The sequence below is a fragment of the Parasteatoda tepidariorum genome, chromosome 3 (genome assembly GCF_043381705.1).
Source record: "Parasteatoda tepidariorum isolate YZ-2023 chromosome 3, CAS_Ptep_4.0, whole genome shotgun sequence".
NCBI lineage: Eukaryota > Metazoa > Arthropoda > Arachnida > Araneae > Theridiidae > Parasteatoda > Parasteatoda tepidariorum.
In genome coordinates, this window is record NC_092206.1 from 37,061,737 (window position 1) to 37,082,489 (window position 20,753).

The 20,753-nt window shown below is 28.0% G+C and overlaps 1 protein-coding gene across 1 annotated transcript in view; it reads left to right on the top strand.

Annotated features, from left to right (window-relative positions):
* Nucleotides 1-1,252: 1,252 nt before the first annotated feature.
* Nucleotides 1,253-20,753, top strand: part of LOC107438306 (pituitary homeobox x) — a 61,608-nt gene continuing 42,107 nt past the window's right edge. The window contains exon 1 of the mRNA XM_016050565.3: nt 1,253-1,608. Coding sequence (XP_015906051.2) covers nt 1,359-1,608 — 250 coding nt within the window. The 5' untranslated portion in view covers nt 1,253-1,358. The remainder of the gene's footprint in view (nt 1,609-20,753) is intronic.

Here is a 20,753-nt window from a genome sequence, read left to right on the forward strand (position 1 = left end):
TCATTACATTATATAATAATACCATAACATTATGTTCATGTTGAATAAACAAATAACATTATTTTTTTTAATAAATACGTAATATCAAAACATTTGAAAAAAAAAATATTTTTAAATTCGAAGATTAAAAAGAAAAAAAAAGTCGAACTTTATGGTGTTAATTTTTCTGCGTAGAAAAGTTAGCAAAGACTTGCCTTCACTATAACTGCTTAGTAATCCTTTTCGCAGTTCATAGCTAAATTAATAATTGTTTTAATAATATTTAATGAATGCAGAGTTAAATTTGTATTAGTTTTACGAGGCAAAACGAAATGGCTTAAAAGTTATAAAAAAAGGACTGTTTTTTCCGGGAATTTAAACACATAAATGTTATTTAAAGATTAGATTTTTCCTTCATTGTTTAAAAAAAAACGGGAAAAAAATGAAAAATCGTTCTATAGAGGTTTATCACTTAAAAAATCATTTGCTGTTGAAAAAATTTTTATATCGTGATTAAATACAACTTTAGAGGAATAATATATACTTTTGTGTAAGGGGGATAGTCGTTGCAACGAGAGTTAACAGCATTTATATAGTGTTCAGTTAAAAATTTCAGAACATGAAAAAGATAGTTTGACTTCCACATTATGAAGTTTAATAAAATGTTAGTTTTTTCTCCTTGATGAGAAATGATTTGAAATTCCGCTATAAACAGGGAAACATTTTTAGAAAAACCGTTGTGTGTCCGAAGGAAACTAAAAAGGTTACATAACAAGCTGACCGACTCTTTCTTTCGCCATAACCGCATTCGCCCAATTTAAAGCCCTGTTAAGCTGCTCACTCTGAACTGCTTGTAAATGTTACAACATGAAACGGAAAGAAAAGAAGAAAAAGAAGAAGACTTAAAAATTATTCGAAAGAGTGAGAGATCGCCAGAAAAATAAAAAGTAGGAAGGGAAAAAAAAACAAATAAATTTTACAAAGCTGCTCCAACGAAATGAACGTATAAATTAAACTTATTTGCAATAATTTTTCTCGACTTTTCCTTTTATGCGGCTTTTCACTAATTCGCTTTCTGTACTGCTGTGGAACGTAATGGCATGAAAGTAGGAACAGTAGAGGGAAAAAGTGGGGGAAAAACAGCAATTGAACGAAGGAGAGGGGAAAATTTGGAGGATAGGGGTTGGTGACGCTGTCTTGATGGGCGGGACTTGCTACTCGATCTGTAACGTTGATTGGTGAGTAGTGGGGGTGCAGAGTGCGGGCGGAGCAATCTTCTTAGTACAGAGTATCTGTCGGAGGGATCTGGCCGCATACCTCTGTAAACAACATCCAATGGTCGCGGTAAGTGGGTTTCGAAGTGGACATTCAGCCTTTTAATGGACTCTTTAAATGACTCTTTGTGTCTTCAGGACTTGGTGGGGAGTCTACCACCACAATCACATCACGAGACTACTATGGCATCTCATATGGGACCCTTAGTGGGACCCGTTCCGGTCCCAGCCCAGCCGCTAACAGTCTGTTCCTCTTTACATGCAATGACCCATCACAGACTGGACAACAATACAGTCGTCAATATGCATGGGCCGCCCTCTATTAACTCTGCTAGTGACCACCATAAAAAACGAGGTAAAAAATTATTTTATGAATTTTTGGCGAAATTATCGCTGAACCTTTTGTTACCAATTACTTATTTATCTGATGCAAAACTGAAACAGATTTTGTTCTTATAAATGGATGGATTAGACACAATGATTTCAATGACATGCTAATTTTATCACAGCGATAAAGCATGTCGTTCAGAAAGCTTCCGTGGGCAAATTAAAAACATTTATTAAAAAAGGGTTTTTCTTATAATACGTAAAAAATACCCTAGAATTTAAACAAAGTTCAATTTTTATTGGAAAAATTTGCTTACTATTAAGAATTTGATTGAATATTCTTCATTCCTTGATAAATATTATTTGTTTCTTTGATTCTTTTTACTGGTTATAAATTCTGTGCTTAAGTGACACTCATAAATAGAAAATAATTGAAATTATATAGTTAGTTGTAATAATTTATTTTTATTTTATGGGAAAAAATTTTAACTTATCCAATAGATATAAAAGAGGGCTATCATTAGGAAAAGAGTGTTTTTATTAGTTACTTTTATATTATATAAAAACATTTGACTTAGATTATGAATATTATTATTATGTCAACAGGTTGTTATGATTTGCTTTAAATTTTTCACATTATAAAACTTGAGCATCAATAATTTCTCCACATTTTGGGCTAGTGACAGTTTTTTATAACTGATCATTCATATCATTCATAATAAATATAATCTTTATAAAAATTGCTGATTTCATAAATGCACGTAACATGCAGTGTAAGTTTCATGAATTTTATAACGTAAATATTTTCTGGAAATATGGCATTATAATTGACTAATAATCAAATGCATTTTTCAATTTCTTCTCAAGGTTTAGTTATTATTTTATGGTTTTTCTCTTTCATTTTCTCTTCTTTTTTTTTTTTGCTGAGATCTTGAGCTTTCTTAAATTTTAATTGAAAATAAAGGAATAAAATTTAAAAAAAAAATTATTTGCTTCAATTTTGAAAGACTGAATAATTGAATTCCTGATTAGATTTAGAAATCTAAATGAAACAGAAAATTTCTTGTTTAATGGATTAAATAAAATTCTAGTAAAATTACCGTACTGTATGGTTTTGACATTTCTGGTTAAAAAAAAAACTCCATAATTCTGGTTAATAAAAACTAAATATACGTTATTAAAACCATTCATTTGGTAATTTTTCTTCACTCAAATTTCACTTGGTAAATAAGATTATTTGGTAACCATTATTTAGTAATTTTAATAAAGTAATATTAGATAATTTTGTAATTAATATGATAGTGGTTTACCAGAAATTCTGGTTTTCAAAACAATAGTTTTTACTATCCCACATTTAGTAAAAAATACAAATTAAAAATAATTTAACCGAGTAAATAGCTTTTATGCCATGCTCCAAGATTTCATGATAAAATTACCAAATTTTGTCACCATTACCAAAATTTCCCACACTTATTATAAAACCATATTTTATTTTTAATTTTATCAAAATCATTACTAAATTACTTCAGTAAAAAATAACCAAGCTTTTTAAGTGTTCCCGTAGAGCCAGAAAAAAAAGGTAAATTTTACCATATTCTAGTATTTTTGACCATACTCAGTGTTAAATACAGAATATAAGCATCTGTATTATTTCCCCACTAAACATGAGTTTTATGGTTTATTCGGATCTCAAACTTTTGGGTTATATGTGATGAATAATTCTTGCTGTTTCCGAATACAATTTAAAAATGAATAAACTAAAATAATTTAGATAACAATTGTTAAATTTTTGCAAAAAATGATTTTGAACAAGCTAAAAAAATGATATTAACAAAATTACATATTTTGAATAATAATATGTTTAGCTTTGTTAAACAATAAATTCAATTCAATATATCATTTATTATTTGACACTTATCAAATTATTACAAGTACAAACATGATAGAAGTCCTGTTTATCAAAATATCCTATACCTATTCGCATCTCTGAAAATGCAGGTTATGTGTTTTTCCAGTTACAGAAGTTTGTATGCAGAGAAACCACTTTTACGGTGTTTCTTTTCGTCTTGCGTTATGTTAGTAAAATAACGGTGATAATATTCTGTTACAACAAGTTAGCAATCTATTTGTTTTGGGCTAACATTAGTTTCAAATCTTTGCTATATTTATATAAAAGTTTAATTATATTGCAATTACATAATTCTGTAATTCCAATCAAAAGATAGTTTTCAATAAGAAAAAAAAAGATAGTTTTTAATTATATATTACTCTATTTTAATAACGCAATTAAAATTTTGCAAATAAAAATAAGTATATAATATTAATTCACATCCTTAATTTTGCAAACAGTACAGTTTAAAGGAAGTTCTCGGATATAATTTCAAGTTACCCTTTTAAAAAGAAGGGGTAACTTTCAAAAGAAGTCAATTTTATTTTTCAAGTAAGTTTGAAACGGTTTTTCATTATTTCTTTTATAAACTGTAATCCCTTAATATTACCCCCTTATTAGCATCGTGCTGGAATTAGTTAGCACTTTTCAATAATATCTTTCCTCTTATTTCTTACTTTGGTTTCTTAAGTTAAGAATTCTCCTCTATACTATTTAAAACAACACAGTCGAAATTGCAAAATTAAACTAAAATTTTCTACTTACATTATGAAACTGCACTTTAAAATATTATGATATTATACTTTAAATGAAGCCTATTTTATTCTCACAAATAAGTCCAATTCCTTAAATAAAAATAAATTTTGCTTTTTCCATCAAGATTAATTTTTCTTACATTAATCAACTTGTTTTTGTGACAATTAACTAAGTAGATAGGTTATAATATTCATTTAATTACTGCAAATTTAGAGTGAAGGATTACATTTGTTAATAAAAGTTGAGAAACTAAATAAATGTTTGAGAAAACTATTGATTAAAAAAGGAAATCTTTAACATTTAAATGCGAGGATGTAAATTTTTAAAAGATAGTTGCTCGGAAAACTAAGAATAGAACTATACAATTCATGATGAAATGAATTTATACAAGCTGTTTATTTAAAATAAATTTTTATAAACGTATTTTATGCTACATTAATACATATATTTATATAGTCTATATAACATCAAAATATATTATATATTGAGGGAAATATTACAGACATGAAATATTTAACTATGATGAGCAAAAATTAACCACACTCAAGTATTGTTTGTATGGCTATCCATATGAAAATACCTTTTATAGTATTTTTCACGCACCATTTTATTTATTTTTTAATATGAAAATTTTGTAAACTTTAAGAAGGATATGAAAAAAATTGAATACTATACTGGAAAAAAATCTGGTAAAATTACAGAATTGGTAAGGGAATTTCTGGTTAAAAAAAAAGAGCATAATTTTGGCCACAAAAACCAAGATATACGGTATTTAAATAATTTATTTTGTAATTTTTCCATTCAAATGGTAGCGGTCTACGTTAAATCCTGGTTTTCAAAATTATAGTTCTTATTACCGCACATTTAGTAAAAAATACAAAACTCAAAAATAATTTCAGCCGCATAAATGGTTTTTATTTCATGCTCTGTAGTATCATGAGAAAATTATCAAATTTTACCACATTTACCAAATTTTATCACATAATATAAGACTATATCTTATAGTTAGTCTTTTAAAATCATTACAAAAGCGCTTTGGTAAAAATTACCGAGCTTTTCGGTGTTCCCATAGAGTCAGAAATACGACAAATGTTACAATATTCGAGTAGTTTGGACTATACTTTTTTCTCTGAGTAGTTGTTTAATTTTCAAAAGAATGTTTTGATAAACCATTAAGAATGCTATCTTACGTGCAATAAAATAATTTTAAGAGATGGAGTTTCCCAGGAGCAATATTTGAATCAAAATTTCAGTCAAGAAAAGCTACTAGAAATGTGATTATCGTATATATGACCGAATTGAAGCTATCTGCTTTATATTTATGATTTTCAGAACTTAAAATTTTTTGGTTAATAAACACTCTATTTAGGAGACAAAATCCAGTACAATTTTAGTGGTTTCAATTGTTGTCAAAATAATTGACAGTTTTTTCCCCATTGCTTCTTGAAAGGGTTTTAAAATTAAAGCAATGTAAAATTTTTAAACAAACTAACTTTGAAATTAACAATGTTTCAGTGCTTAACCCGAATCAAATTTTTTTGTGAGAAATTTCTTCTTGACAAACCCTAGAGAGTGACACATTTAAAGAAGCTCTAGTGAAGCAGTATGTTGCATTTCAAATATCGATTTTCCGATCGAAACAGAGTGAATGTTGAAAATACTCTTCTTCATTCAAACAACATGTCCTTAAATTTGGATACTTTTAAATGAATTTTTTTGAAAGTTTCTGAAATTTTATGCTTCAGTATACCCAGAAAAAATATATTAAAATTATTAATTGCTTAGTTAAAAATTATGCATAAATAAATTTCACCACACGAAAAATATTTTATTCGAAAAATGCCAGAAATATAGAAATGTTGAGTTGCAAACAAGATTGTGTATGTAATGGAGATACATCTTTACTATTCCTAATTTTTACGAAAAATATTAAATTATAAATAACTTAGAACTGAATTTTTGAATGAGATATAATTTATACTTTTTAAAAAAGGTTTTAACAATTTTATTTATTTAGCATCTTTGCAGACGTCAAATTCATTTTTTGATTATGATTTTTGTAAAACAATTTAAAATTTGCAATATAAACTTAAAATAAGCAATGGTGACGTCTAATTAAATACAAACATATTAGATGCATAATTTAATGATAAATTAGAATATTTGCATTAATTTTTTTTAATAATTTGTCTTTTAAAAGTCAAAGTCAAATCTCCCAGTAAACAACTATTATTACCACATTGTTTTCATTTATTAAAAAGTATTTGAATATAATAATTTAGCTTATGTGCATGACTAGGACATGTGAGTTTTGCACTATAAATATGAAACTGGCTTTATTTAAGCGTTTTTATAAAATGTAAAAGTAAAAATTAAATTAAGGCAATTTTTATGCCTAGGGACTTCTAAGGTAAAGTAAAATTGCTCTAAAATACAGAAAAGAGACTTTGATAAGAAAACGAAGAATTTAAGAACCATTAAAAAGTGAATTTAATTTATTCGTTGCTTCTCAACATAAAAGTGTTAGTTTTTGAAATCCCAATTAAAGTTAGAAGTTTAATGCAGAACTTTTAAAAGCTTCTTAAATATACAGTCAAAAACTACCTAGCATGTTTCATTACTCTTTTAATGTTACCATATGTTTTAACTAAACTTTACTTTTTTAAATCAAAGCAAAGCAGTTACCTATAATTTATTGTTTTTTGATTTAATTAATTCATTTACTGGAAGGGAAAAAAATTCTTGTAAAATTCCATATTGTATAGTTATGGTATTTCTGGTAAAAATAAAAAAAAAACGTAATTTTAATAAAGCCAAAATGTATTGTATTTAAACGATTTATGCGGTAACTTTTCTGCTCAAATGGTAATGGTTAACCGGAAATTCTGGTTTTCGAAATTATAGTTCTTATTATCTCCCATTCTGTAAAAAAGAAGAAAAAAAACTGCAAGATAAATTTAACCGAATAAATGATTTTTATGAAATGCTCCAGGGTATCATGATAAAATTGCCAAATTTTGCAATATTTACCAAATTTTATTACTTATTATGAAGCCATATTTTTTTTTAATTTTACCAAAATCATTACAAAAGCGTTTTGGTAAAAATTACCGAGCTCTTTTATTTTCCTATTGAGCCAGAAACATGCTAAATTTTACTATATTCCGATACTTTTGACGATACTCTTTTTTCAGTGTAAGGAATATGAAGGAGTTGCATTTCATGCTGCTGCTTACTTCTTATTTATTTATTCATTCATTTATTTATTTATTTATTTGAATTTTTTATAGATCAAAGCTTTTTCTTATAAAGCCTCGACATTTTTTGGTGTTACCCAGAACATTCTCAACCCTCAAAATTATTATGATTATGATTTCAAAATTTTAAAATAACACTGGCAAATTTTAAATAAAGAAGAAATGCTTCAAAAAGTTTTGTTCATAAAAATAAAAAAAAAAGTTTAAAAAAAACTTTCATTTGCTTTTTTAAGCAATGAAAATTGATTTCGCATAAATACTCCTTTTTAGGTACAAAGGGCTGCAAAATATATCTGCCAACATTTCAATTAAATGAACTTTCCTGTTTAATAATTAAAAAAAAAAAAAAACCTGACGAAATTTTAAGTTTTTTCTTGTAAAATACTGTGATATTTTGTTAAATTTAATGTATATTACTTTTATGTATATTATTTTATCTGCATTATATTACTTTTAATATGCATTATTTCACCTACATAATCTATCTATTACATTTAAAGTGTTTTATTTTATCTTCATAAATCCCACACAATCTATTCATATACATATAACAGATGTTCAAAACTTCCGCTTAGTTAATATATGTAGTATGTTATTTTTAATATACAATGAATCTAATCCAAACATCAATTTAGTGAAAATTAGACTAAAATTATAGGAAATTGTAAGGACGAAGTTACATGTTTAGATTGAAAAATATACAATAGTTGAATCTAAGATAGTTCCAATTTTTTTTAAAAAGTGGTATATTATTTCATAATTACATTCATTACAATTCATTATTTATGTAAGCAGCAACTATACTAAGCGGATTTCCTAATTTTGAATATTTCTTAAAATTAAACAATTAATATTGCCATTGGAAATTCAGAAAAGAGGCTTGGTAAAACGTAAAAAAATATTGATAATCACTTATGCTAAATATTCTAAACGATTTTGTAACGATATTTGGGGATTTATTGTTTTTCAATTCAAAATTTAAAACTATATAAACTATAGACATATAGTATTTAAGGTATATTTTTTGAGTTTTCTGATTTTGTAAGATTTTAAAAGTAAATCTTTTGCGAAAACCTATGTTAAAACAAAACCCAGAGGAAATGTTTGAAAATATATATGGAGTTAGATTAGTAGACATTTACAGATTGCAATTTGGTTATACTGATTTTCCCTTTGACACCTTTTTTGAAATAATTTATTTCGATTGCGTGTTTTTCCTACTTATATGCTATTTTATTTTTGCCTTACATTGAAAATTTTATAGGCCTTTCATGCTTTCCCGTAATTATTTAAATCAAATTTTCAATATCATCTAAGTACTAAGAGTGGTATAGCATTTTAATGTTCTTACGCCAAAAAATTTAATATCAGCTGAACTTATCTCGGCTTCAATGGGAAAAAGGACAAGAGGGAGACCCATGCTTATTTTTCAATTCATATGATTTAGGTTGAGTAGTAAGAGGATATAATTTTTGCATGGGAGGAAACAAAATTTGTCATCAAATAGGAGATCGAGACTTTGCTAATGGCTCTATGTGAACCAGGGCTGAAAGAGAATTTCTAAGTAAGAAAATTCAGTTTGCAATCATATTTACATTTTTACTTCGGCTAGGAATAATAAATAATGCTAAATATTCAAAAAGAAGACGGAAGATAAATTTTTCTGAGAAACTACAGCTGCAATAAGTCAGTAAACAAAACGAATGACTAGAAATGAGTTTTTTTTATTCATTAAAAAAAAAAAAAAATCATAAATGGTGATTATATGTAACCTGTATAATTTAAGACAGAGCGAAACATTTGCATATATGATGCAGCAAAATCAATAAATTTTGCTATAATTTACTGAAGTAAGCGTGAAAAATCTTTTTTTAAAAATCTTATTTATGAAAGCAAATTTTAAAGTATGTTAAAATATTATTCATAAAGATTCTCATATTTTATTTATCTTGGCATATTTATTAAGTGTATAAAAAATTGTTCAAGGATATAGTTGCATTACTTTTGCTTTGCTGTTCTAGTTAATAAATAAAAGCCTACCTATTGCATTATAACACTTCATTTTCCGAGGTAAAGGAGGACATTTCTATTCCAGAAACTAACCCTGTCAACATATTACTCAGAAACGGATACGCATTCGATTTACCGATATTGAGTCCAGAATAAGACTCAATTTAATTTAGCTCACGTGAATCCCGACGCAGGTGCGTAGGAGATTCTTCGGCCGCAGACTGTTCATTACGTTCTAATCCTTACCAAAACCCTATTCCACCTGATTTTAGCAAATGGGGACTGGGGGGTTTCCTATAGGAAGACGACAGAGGTATTATCCTATAACTAGAATAGTGCAGTACTCTTGGGGACTATGAGACAGAGCTCTTGCATAATGCATGTGCAGAAAGGGCCAAAGGGGGGAACGTTCCAATTACTATTCTACGGCGTGCAGCATTACTTGGTAAAGCATCTTGAATGCTAAGATTTTATAAAATACCGTTTTGGTTTGTATATTGATAGTTTGTTTTCTCAATGGTTTGTTTTAAGAAAAGGGGTGATATTAAATGAAAAATATCTTTATTAAAACTTCATTATCTTTTTTGAAATTGTATCAAGATAGGCACAGCTGTTATTAAAGATAATACAATAAAAGTTTATCAGTTTTAATTATATATATTACGTGTAACTTTTTTAGCTTTATATCTATTGATTACTTAAGTAATCCTTTTATTTTTTATACATATTGCTACCTTTCTTGATATCTTTTTTAGAATTATATCAAGAGAGGCAGCAATTGAATTAAGACTATGCAATAAGAGTTTATAATTTTTGTAAATTACATTTAATACGTATAATTTTTTTTAACTTTATATATTACTTATTTTGATAAATTAAGTAATCAAAATATCAAAGAAATAAAACGATTAATTTGGAGAGGCGTAAGTAATATTTTTTTTCATCGCCATAAAAACGTGCAGTAATTTGTGTGAAGAAAACAATTTTGGAAAAATTACGTGCTATATGATAATGACATTCTTGGTAGGAAAACCTAGTATTCTTCTGAATAAAATAAAAAAATATATGGTATTTTAATCCTTCATTTGGTGATTTTTCCATTCATATGGTAACAGTTTACCGGAAATTCTGGTTTTAGGAATTTTGTTTCTTATTACTACATATTTAGTGAAAAATAACAAACTGAAAAGTAGTTTAACTGGATAAATGGTTTTTATGTCATACTCTAACTCTAAGGTATCGTGATAAAATTACGAAATTTTACCTCATTTACTAAATTTTATCAAACATTATAAAACTATATTTTATTGTTAATTTCACCAAAATCCTTAAGACTCTTCCATAAAAATTAACATGTTTTTTGACCGGAAACTTGGTAAATTTTACCACATTTTCGCAGTTTTTATAGACTTTTTTTTCTGTGTGAAACACATGAATGGCTTACATTTCGTGTTGCTGCTTGTTATTTTTTAATTTAGCACAGGTCAACGTTTCGTATAAGGCCATTATTTCTTGTGTTAGACAGAATGTTTTTTATCATGACAATTGTTATTAATTTTTTTTTGGTTGCTTTCTTTTAACTTAATTCTCTTTGTTTTAACTTTCAAGTTGCTTTCTTTTATGACTCATTAGCTGTTGTTAAAAGAATCAACTGCATTTACTTAATGGAGGATTTCTCCTCTAGTTTGCCCAAATATTCACAATGATCTGATACATGCAGTACAATGTACAGTGGGCAAAAGTAAGGGGAAAAAAGAATCACCTTGAATAACTTTTGATCTTATGATTGGATCTTCGCGTACAAGAACTCAATCGTGGTGGTTCAAGAGGGTGACTTCAAATAAGCTTATTAATTAGTGAAGACGATAATTTAAGTGACGAAATCAGACACAAAAACGTAATTTCTCAGAATGAACATGCTTTTTTTTTTTTTGACGGATTCGGATTTCTGATCCTAAAAATAGAGGGGGGGGGTTAGCTTCAATCTAGTCCTTGTAATTTGGTCAATAGATTGTCTTTAATTAGGACAACTTAATGCTAATTTCACTTTTTTCATATTTCGCTATACCTCGAGAATTTTTAAAGTGAATCGGAAAATTTTTGAACGCGATTGAAAAATTCGTTTATCTAGGGATAATTCCGTGCAAAAAATTTTTTTAATAATCATTTATTATTTTATTTAATAATAGTTGAAAAATTTTGAATCGTAAGGTAAAAATGCTTTTACTTTATTTAAAAAATAGCAATTTCATACTTTTATATGTCAAAATACGAAATTTGAACGTAATCGGTCGAATAGTTCCAGAGAAATCGAATTTTAAATATATGACTTCTTCAAAATTCGTTTTCGCAGAAATTATTAGACCGATTTCTTTCAAATTTCGTAGTTTGCTTTATAAAATTAAATTTTTTTTATAAGATATTAAAATTTGTATACCTTGCAGCTCAAAATATTTTCGACTGTCACTAAATAAAACGATATAAAAAATTATAAACTATAAAATCCTAATGGTTTGAACTCCATGAAAAAATAATTAAAAATAATTTTTTCACGGAGTTGTTTTTGGATGATAGACGAATTTCATAATTGCATGCAAGCATTTTTCGATTTACTTAAAAAAAATTTCCATACGTGGTGAATTACACGAAAAATTAAAATTAGCGTTGACGGGTCAAAAGTTTTTACCGCTTTCCTGACCAACGGGACCATATTTTCAAGATTGCGACTATCTCCCCCCCATTTTGAGGACCAGAAATCCAAAGCAGTCAAAGAAAAGGCAGAGAAAATACGTTTTCGTGTCTGATTTCTTAACCTAAAATTTCGTCTGCTCTTATTAATTAGCATATTTGAGATCCTTGAATAATCCATGAACTAGGACTCAAATATGATCCTTAGCATACGTGAATCCTAGTTCATGAAGATCTGATTATTGGGTCAAGAGTATTCAGGGTGATTCATTTTTTTCTCCTTTTCTGCACACTGCAGAATATTTATTCGTAAATATTAAATTTATTTTGTAAATCATGACACTTTCCTACCAGAGTAACACAAACGCTACGAGTATCAGAATAGTTAATTTATAACTATTATTTTTTCTCTCGTTAATATCATAGTTTATGAGAGGATATTACACCAAAATGTTAGTTTTAAATTGCAGATTTTATTGATAGTTTTCATTTTAATTGCTTCAATAGATTTGTTTTAAATATTTTACTATCTTTTGGGGAAATTTATGTGAATCAGTCCATGTTTTAAAATTTAGGCAACGTGACCTTAATTTTAAATGAATTGTTATTAGTATTATATGTTGTAGTTTTTTTTTTATATACTCACTTCAAAAACTATATTTGGGGCATAAAAGTTAATTTTCGAAACTCCATGATGCCTTTCTGTTGTTTGCAATCTTTTTTATCTATGGTTTATTACCGCATATATCATCGGTATCTATAATTATTTATCATACACGTTAAACACGAATTATTTTCCTATTAATAAAGCAATATCTTTACTTATCATTATTTTGTTAACTAACAGTTATTATTATGAAAATTAGAAATTCTTAAATATTAGAGAGAAAGAGAACTCAATTAAAATAACAAGCTTTTTGAACGATTTTATTAAAGATTATTGATCATATAGTCTATTATTTGAGCATTATTTAAAATAGTTTATTTTAAAGAACTTCCCTAACATTAAATGCGCTTTTGGTAACTAAGGTAACACCGCATGGAATCTCAGGAAACGAAAAGCTCATTTTCACGTTCAAAACTTTTTTACTATTTTGGATATACTTAAAGATCTAACATCATGCAGCTTTTACTTAACGTAGTTAATAATGCATAATTGTAAAATGGTCAAATATGGAAAGAAAAATCCTTTAAAAAATAGAATTTATTATTTAATTAAATTTATCCAAAGTTATAAGAGCAATAGAAAATGCTATAATAAATGAAATAATAGTGTGCTGTTAAATTAAATCGTTAAATAAAATTTTGCAAAAGTTTTTATTACACTTCTGTGAAAAATATTGGTTCTGCATTGAGAAAAAAAAGTATGTTCAAAACAATAGGAATATGTTAAAATTTGCCATGTTTCTTGCTCTGTGAGAACACCACAAAGATCAATAATTTTTGCCGATGCTCTTTAGTAAGGATTTTGGTAAAATTAGCAATAAAATATCGTTTTATTACATATGATAAAATTTGTTTAATGTGGTAAAATTTAGTAATTTTTATCATGATATCTGGTATAAAACCAGTTGTTCGGTAAAATTTACTTCTTAGTTTTGTATTTTTAACAAAATGTGTCGCAACTATAAATTTGAAAACAATTTCCGATAAACCGTTGCCATATAAACTTCTAAATGAACCGTTTACATACAGTGCATCAGTGCATTTTAATGGAAATTTTGACACTAGTCGCTCTCCATAAGATAGTCAGCATATCAGTCTGAATCCAAACTGGATATTTCATAATTTTAGCTTCAAGTCACTTTCAACACTCAATTTATTCCAATATTTGTTTTTAAAAAAATTTAAAATCCTCGTTCACGTAGTCCAGAGTCTAACTGGGATCATCCGCTGCCCAGTACCACGTCGCCCGATGTTCACTTTTGGGCTGTATCTCATGGATTCACCATGGTTCTAAGCAGCGGTTCTAAACACTCGGCAGCTGGTTTCAGTTCGAAGTTGGTTTAGAATGACATTTAATTTCCCATGATGATTTAATGGTGAAAATGGGGTTCTATTAGTGGATTCATTTAGAACAGTTAATTATACACTCTATAACAAAAAAATCGACGCACCAAGAAGCAGTCATCCGATTGCTATGAAATTTCGTATGCATGAATGTTTTGAACAGATATGGCTGGAATGATGCCGACTGGGACGTATAGTCTTTAGCGACGAATCCCGCTTCCAACTGTGTCCTGACGATAATCGAAGACGTGTTTAGAGACGCACAGAGCAGAGGGGGGGGATCCTGCCTTCACTATTGCACACCACACAGGCCCTCAACAAGGCATTATGGTCTGGGGTGCCATTTCCTTTGACAGCCGGACCTCTTTGGTAGCCATTAGAGGTACACTTACTGCACAGCGGTACGTCGACGACATCCTAAGACCTGTTTTGCTACCGTTCCTTTTGCAGCGCCCTGGGCTGGTTTTTCAGCAGGACAATGCCAGACCACATACGGCACGTGTTGCTATGAACTGTCTGCAAGCTTGTCAAACTCTTCCTTGGCCTGCCAGATCACCAGATCTCTCTCCCATCGAGCATGTCTGGGATATGATGGGAAGGCGATTGCATCTGGCACGGAATGTTGATGACCTCGTTCGACAATTGGATCGAATGTGGCAAGAAATATTTTATAGTTAATTTAACCAAAATTTTTACTAAAGTGCGTCAGTCAAAATTTTAAACTTTTTGGTGTTTCCATGGAGCCATAAACGGTAAATTTTAACATATTTTGGCAGTTTTGTCCATACTTTTTTACTCAATGAAAGGGAAAAATTACAGGGGAAAACTGATTGATTATATTATATTTTGACAATCGTGAAAGCAAAAGTTTTGCTATCATATAATACTGGATAAAGATAATCTTTATTTGTACTGATTTGAACTTCTAAAAACATGTTTTACTTAATCTATCAAGTAAAGTCACTAGGAAGGACAACATAGAATTAAATAAAAATTTAAATTATTTCAACATTTACAATTGCGTCGCTAAAGTTTTTTTTTAAAGTTTTTTCTATAATTGCGTATAGTGTTGATCAATACCGATTTATTGGTTACTTTTTCTTTTATCTAAGACAAACAAAGTGTATTCATCCAGTAATCAATAAAATTCTCTTTATATAAATCCCAATTATGTTATTTCACAGACATGTATGCTTGTTGCAGTTTCACTTTAACAGCTATTGATTTTAAGAGCGAAATTAACTTCAAATGAATACTGATAAAATAAATACACAAAGTCAATAATATTTTAGAGGAAATTTTTAATTCATGCATTCTTTCAAATTTAAAAACTGTTAACTAGTTCTAAAGTTTAAACATAATCAAATTAATATATCATATTTCGAATAAATTGTGATGATGAACGAAAAAAATGCTTACTTTTGTTCTAATATTAATGAAGTTAATGAAACATTTATCCTTCAATATTCAAATTAAAGAAGTAGATTTTAATTATTATTGTCTATCAGTAAATATTTAATGCGTTTAAAAAATTATGACATATTTAATTCCTGTCGGAATTAATGTAAATACATATTGTCTTTCGCAAATGCTCCAATATATTTAATAGATGTGTTATTCATGCGATACATATTTTTGAAAATTCTTGGTCGCAAATAAAAACGCTTAAAGTTTCAATATTTATGTTAATAACAATTATAAAACGTAAATTAATGAAATAAGTTATGTTTTAAATCAAATAAGAAAATGACTGTTAAAAACTAATTTGCTATTGTTAAAAATGTTTGAATTTGCATTTTAGAAATGTTAAAATTGATAAAATGTTTATTAATGACTGAATTTTAATTAGGAACAATAATTTTATTAGTATTATCAGTAGTAAAAACATTTTGGAAACAATAGTTTGTTTGTTTTGTTGCAATTAATTTATTTTTCTGCTTGTCTATGATTTCTAACTGTTTGTCGTTGATTAATCGTTATAATTGTCTAATTCATAAGCTAAAATTCAAATATATTCTAAACAATTGCATTTTATCAAGGAAAATTAAAACTTGTTTTTTCTGCAGTTAAGAATAATATAATAATAGTAAGTCAATCCGTATTTCTGATTTGGTTAAGAATTTCGTTTTTATGAAATACTCAGCAATTAAATTAGTTACAGTGCAAAGTTCAATAATTTGTTTTATGTCATAATACGTTTTTTTACCTACCTATTATTTAATATTCATAAGAGTCGAATATTATAATCAATTTCGTCCCCTTTCTGATGTTCTAGAATTATTTCGCTTTAGTTACCTTAATGCATGACTAAACATTTTGTTTTTTAAGCAAATTGAATAAAATGTTAGAGATTTTTTTAATAAAATTTAAAATTTTGTTAATTTTTAAAGTCATTACTTTAAAGAATATATACATATATATATACATACAGAATTGACAATATTGCTTAAATGCCCTACTTTTCTAGAAAATTCAAAATATTTCAAAATATGACTTTTTATTCCTTGAAGATTAATTTATTTTCCCTTACAATATTAATGAATAAAAAGTTAAAACAAAAACATGTATTTCGTTAAAATATATGCCATAACAGGAAGAGGATTTAAAATATGACCACGTAAAATGTGATATTTTATGAAGAAGGTAAATGCAACTACTCACAAAAAGCATATAAAATTGCAAACGTGATTTATTTTGATCGCAATTGTAAAATTGAAGCTCCCCAGGTGACCAAATCATCAATTACAATTAAAATAATTTGATTTTAATTTGAAATGAAGCCGAAGTTTGGCAGTGTAAAAAAAAAACAACATTAGAATACTTCAAATATTTTTCGATTAAAAATATGTCACATTTATCAAATTGATCAAAGCTCCTCTTAATGAAAGCACTTAGAAACTTACTTAACAAGATTCAAACAGAATAGCTTATTCTTCACAATTACGGTTGATAGCGATATCGTGCTTTAAACTATAACTTATAGAGTTGTGTTTAGGAGAAATTTTGCTAAATGTTCAAGGGAATTTTACACAATAATACGTTGCAAATCAACTGAAAAAAAATAGTACGTGGAGTCCCTCCACGCGGAAGAAGTTAAACTTCGTAACCTGCGACGTTAATTGTAGAAGAATCAGCTGTCGTAGAAGGATCACTAGTTCTATTCAACGACTCTTTTTCCTGCTCCGCTTGCTTCCGTGCTCTGTAATCACGGTAATATTGTGCATTTTTCCCTCTTGAACCAGTAGAAGTGCTTGTGGTTGCCTCATCGTCTCGCCATGGAAAATGTATTGCTATTAATAATGTATGTGAATGCGTCATAATGTAATTTCAAAAGAGAAAACCTAACAATCAATTGATATTCACAAGAGACGTACCTTGACATAACCTTAAATCCGTCGCATTGTCCGTGGGATTGTTTTCACTCATTTTTTACAATTGTTATCCACTAAATTTGAAAATAAAAAATACTACCCTATTAAATTATATGTGTATCAAAACAAACTAAAAAAATATTTATAGAAAAACAATACTTTTATTATTTTTATGCTAGTGAGAACCAAAACAATATGGAAATGAATGAGGGAAAACTGGATCCTACCACGTGATTTCCCGGCCAATAAAAATGTAGCGTTAAACGTTTAACGCAACTTTGTTGGAAGTCGCATAAGAAGTTTTTTTTATTTCCAATGGCAGACATGAAAGACAAATTTGTAGCCAAGAACAATATAAAGAAAGAGCAAAAAACGGAAACAAGAGCTACAAAAATAAAGAGTCTATAGGTCTGTAATAATGCATCTCGCCCGCCAATATCGTTCCCACAAGGGCCCAGGAGGAAGTGCAGGGCAATGTCTTAGATGGTTAGCGTCCATAAGAAGTATAACTTCAAAAAAGTTTCATGAAATTCTTTAACTGATTCAGTCGGTATACAAAATTTCCCATTGTTACCACAGAGGTAACGTCATACTTAAAGAATATGAACTATTTCTTTTAATTTCTAAGCTCTAGGCAAGCTATATTCCAGCATTTAATTGTTTAAAAATTTAAAAAAAGAATGTGCGGACAAGCGTTATTTGGGAGTTATCTTAAATTTGCGTTTTTAAGGGGGAACGGGTATAGTGTCCTCCTCAGGGAATAAGAATTTTTATTAATACTTGAATCTAACTGTATTAGTTCTTTTGCAGCATTTATTTGCTTGAATGAAAAAATATACTATTTGTTAAATATGCTAGTGGAATTTTTTTTTAAAAATTATTTATGCTGATTGATTTGTTACTCTGATTGATTTTCTGATTCTGATTGATTTATTGTAGTAGTATAAGCTCAAATCGTAATTAATATCGCAGGCAGATTCATGATTAAATAATATTTGAATTGGCTTCAATGTTTTATTATCAGTTAAAATTTATCACAGCTTTTCTAACTTCAAACATCCACCAATTGCTCATTACTGTACCTAGTACAACATTAGCAATAAAACCTAAAACCTGTACTTATTCTAACGAAATGAAAAAGTATGTAAATTTTTCTTAGCTTTTTTTGTTACTGAATTTATTTTTATGTTAGTCGACAGTGAATATTTTAAGCGATAATGTAAATAATCGATAAAACTTACCAAAATGTGCTACTTTAACAAAATTAATTTCATGAAAAGTCTCCATGCTGTCATTCAGTTTCAGTATTTAAAATATTATTCGGTATTAAAAGTGAAATAATAATAGAGATATTAAAAAATGTTGAAACATATTTTTTAGAAACTTCTTAAATTCATCACTGCTTCCTCTTTTTTTTCTCCATTCTTACAAAGCTGAGAAATATAGATTGGATATTTTTGTAGTATAGTTTGATAATAATTCAGCATTAAAATTTTTTTTTATTTTTAAGTCCAGATTAACTCGATAAAATCTTCTTCTTTTTTAGTAATTTTTATTCGTATAAATTTTTATTAATATACATTTTTATTAATATGTATTTTTAAACTGTACAAAATCTCAATACAAAGAATATACTTTTTTTATACTTTTTTGGGTAAAAAATTACTGCCTACATAAATTTCCTCCAATATAATCTCCAATAATCACATTTTTCTAAAGAAATTTGTTTTATAATAATTTAAAATTTAGTAATTAATAATTTAATAATTAATAATTTAGAAACCAATCGAGCAATTTTAAAAAAAAAACGTATTTTATGCTTTTGATTCGACAGATATTTTTTACGAATATTTTTAAAACGGATATTTTTTAAGACATTTCACCATCAATTTATATTGTGAATAAAAGTATTATTAATTCGACAAATTAATTGTACTTAATTTCTGGAATTGTGTACCAGGGACTGATAAAATGTGAACAGTTCACCAAAAAATTTTAAAATATGAATAACTTTTAACTTTTTATCAGATTTTTACTCAAGATACAATTAGCATGCTTGGAGAGCCACCTAAAGTATACGAATTTATTTCTGCAATGGATAATTTTGGCTACGAGCTATACTATAACCGCCGTTGAACAGCAGACCCAATTTTGAGTTTACGACTACCAATGTTCAACTCCGTAGCCTTGTAATTTTGAACCCAATCCAGAAGACAAGGGATCTCCTAGATCAAGTATAAGGGGAAACTAGGCTTCACGGAGGTCTTTTTGATGAAGCTAGCCCACATTTGCGTTACATGGAGAGGAAAACCAGGAAAACTTCTCCCAGTTAGGATGATTCGTTAAGGATATTTTACGTTAGCACTGTGGTCAATGCGAGGCATGTGCGGAGTTCGTAACGACCAGCTGTCCTTGTATTCGAACCCGGGTTATCTCGTTGTGAGGCGAGCACTCTATCAAATGAGCAACTACGGCTCAGTGACGAACTATAGACGTTAAACTTACTATTTTCACTAACTAACTAACATATTTCTTAATTAACATACTTATTAACTAATTTATATATTTTAAACTATTTTTTTTTCACTTATTAGCATATTTTTTCCCTCAACGCACCCGAATTTTTAAAAACTAAGTTACTTCAGGTTGTCACAATTTGGAAGATCTATAACAATAACTTAGTTTAGTCAGTATATATGCAAATTTTGAGATATAAAACTTCGAAAGAGTCATATTTTTGAGTTTTTTGCTTCAAAACATTTATCTATTAATGCGATGCAATGGGCTTAAAAAAGCCCTTTTACGAAATTAATTCATAAAATGCAATCGGTTATAGTATTAATAGTAAAAACTAATAATATAAGAAACAATAATCAATAGTTTGGGCTGTTGATCGATATTTCCTATTTTGGATAATATTTTCTTTGTAATCCAAATGTATAGCGGTTTTGAAATAATTTCGCACAATAAACGACAACGTTAAAAAAATATTTTAATCCTAAATAAACTGAAAATGAGATTCTTTCCTCTCTTTTATATGCTAATGAAGTAAAAAAGCAAGTAAAAGTGACGCAACTTTTTGAAAGGGGAAACTATCTCGCCTTCCTATTCGGTATTTCTTCTTTTTGCATTGTTCCAAATTTCAATTTCTGTTTATTGCGTACTTTCTAGGAAAAAAAAAACTTCCAGACGC